The 587-nt window shown below is 65.1% G+C and overlaps 1 protein-coding gene across 1 annotated transcript in view; it reads left to right on the plus strand.

Moving 5' to 3' along the window:
- The window catches only part of LOC103907253 (sodium/calcium exchanger 2-like), a gene marked incomplete at its 3' end in the record, with an annotated part of 21,195 nt that extends 20,631 nt beyond the window's left edge, over positions 1-564 (plus strand). Inside the window, exon 3 of the mRNA XM_009289402.1 lies at positions 397-564. Within this exon, the coding sequence (XP_009287677.1) occupies positions 397-564 (168 nt within the window). The remainder of the gene's footprint in view (positions 1-396) is intronic.
- Between the last annotated feature and the right edge of the window lie 23 nt (positions 565-587).

Below are 587 nucleotides of genomic sequence, written 5' to 3' on the forward strand. Positions count from 1 at the left end.
GAGAGGTGGATGAATGGATGGATGGATGGATGGATAGAGAGATGGATGGATGGACAGACGGACAGATGGACGGATGGATGGATGGGTGGATGGACGGATAGAGAGGTGGATGAATGGATGGATGGATGGATGGATGGATGGATGGACAGACAGACGGACGGATGGATGGATGGGTGGATGGACGGATGGACGGACAGACGGGTGGGTGGACGGATGGACGGTTGGACAGATGGGTGGGCGGACAGAGAAGGCTCTGGTTGGGCATTGCCACCCTGCGCTGGGGACACCCCGCACCCATGGGTCCCACGGGGCAGAAAGGGGACCGACGTGGCCCACGTGGCCGGCTCCTGCACCCCCTCGTCCCCCCCGGGGCATCATGGGTCCCCCCCCCGGCAGTGCCGGTGCCGGTGATGGCGCCGGTGCCGGTGCCGGTGACGGCGCCGTGTCCCCCCGTCCCCAGGAAGACGCTGCAGGTGAAGATCGTGGACGACGAGGAGTACGAGAAGAAGGACAACTTCTTCATTGAGCTGGGGCAGCCGCGCTGGCTCAAACGGGGCATCTCGGGTACGGGCGGGGCCGGGCGGGGC

Source organism: Aptenodytes forsteri, unplaced genomic scaffold, assembly GCF_000699145.1.
Source record: "Aptenodytes forsteri isolate BGI_AS27 unplaced genomic scaffold, ASM69914v1 Scaffold2426, whole genome shotgun sequence".
In the NCBI taxonomy this organism is placed as follows: Eukaryota; Metazoa; Chordata; class Aves; order Sphenisciformes; family Spheniscidae; genus Aptenodytes; species Aptenodytes forsteri.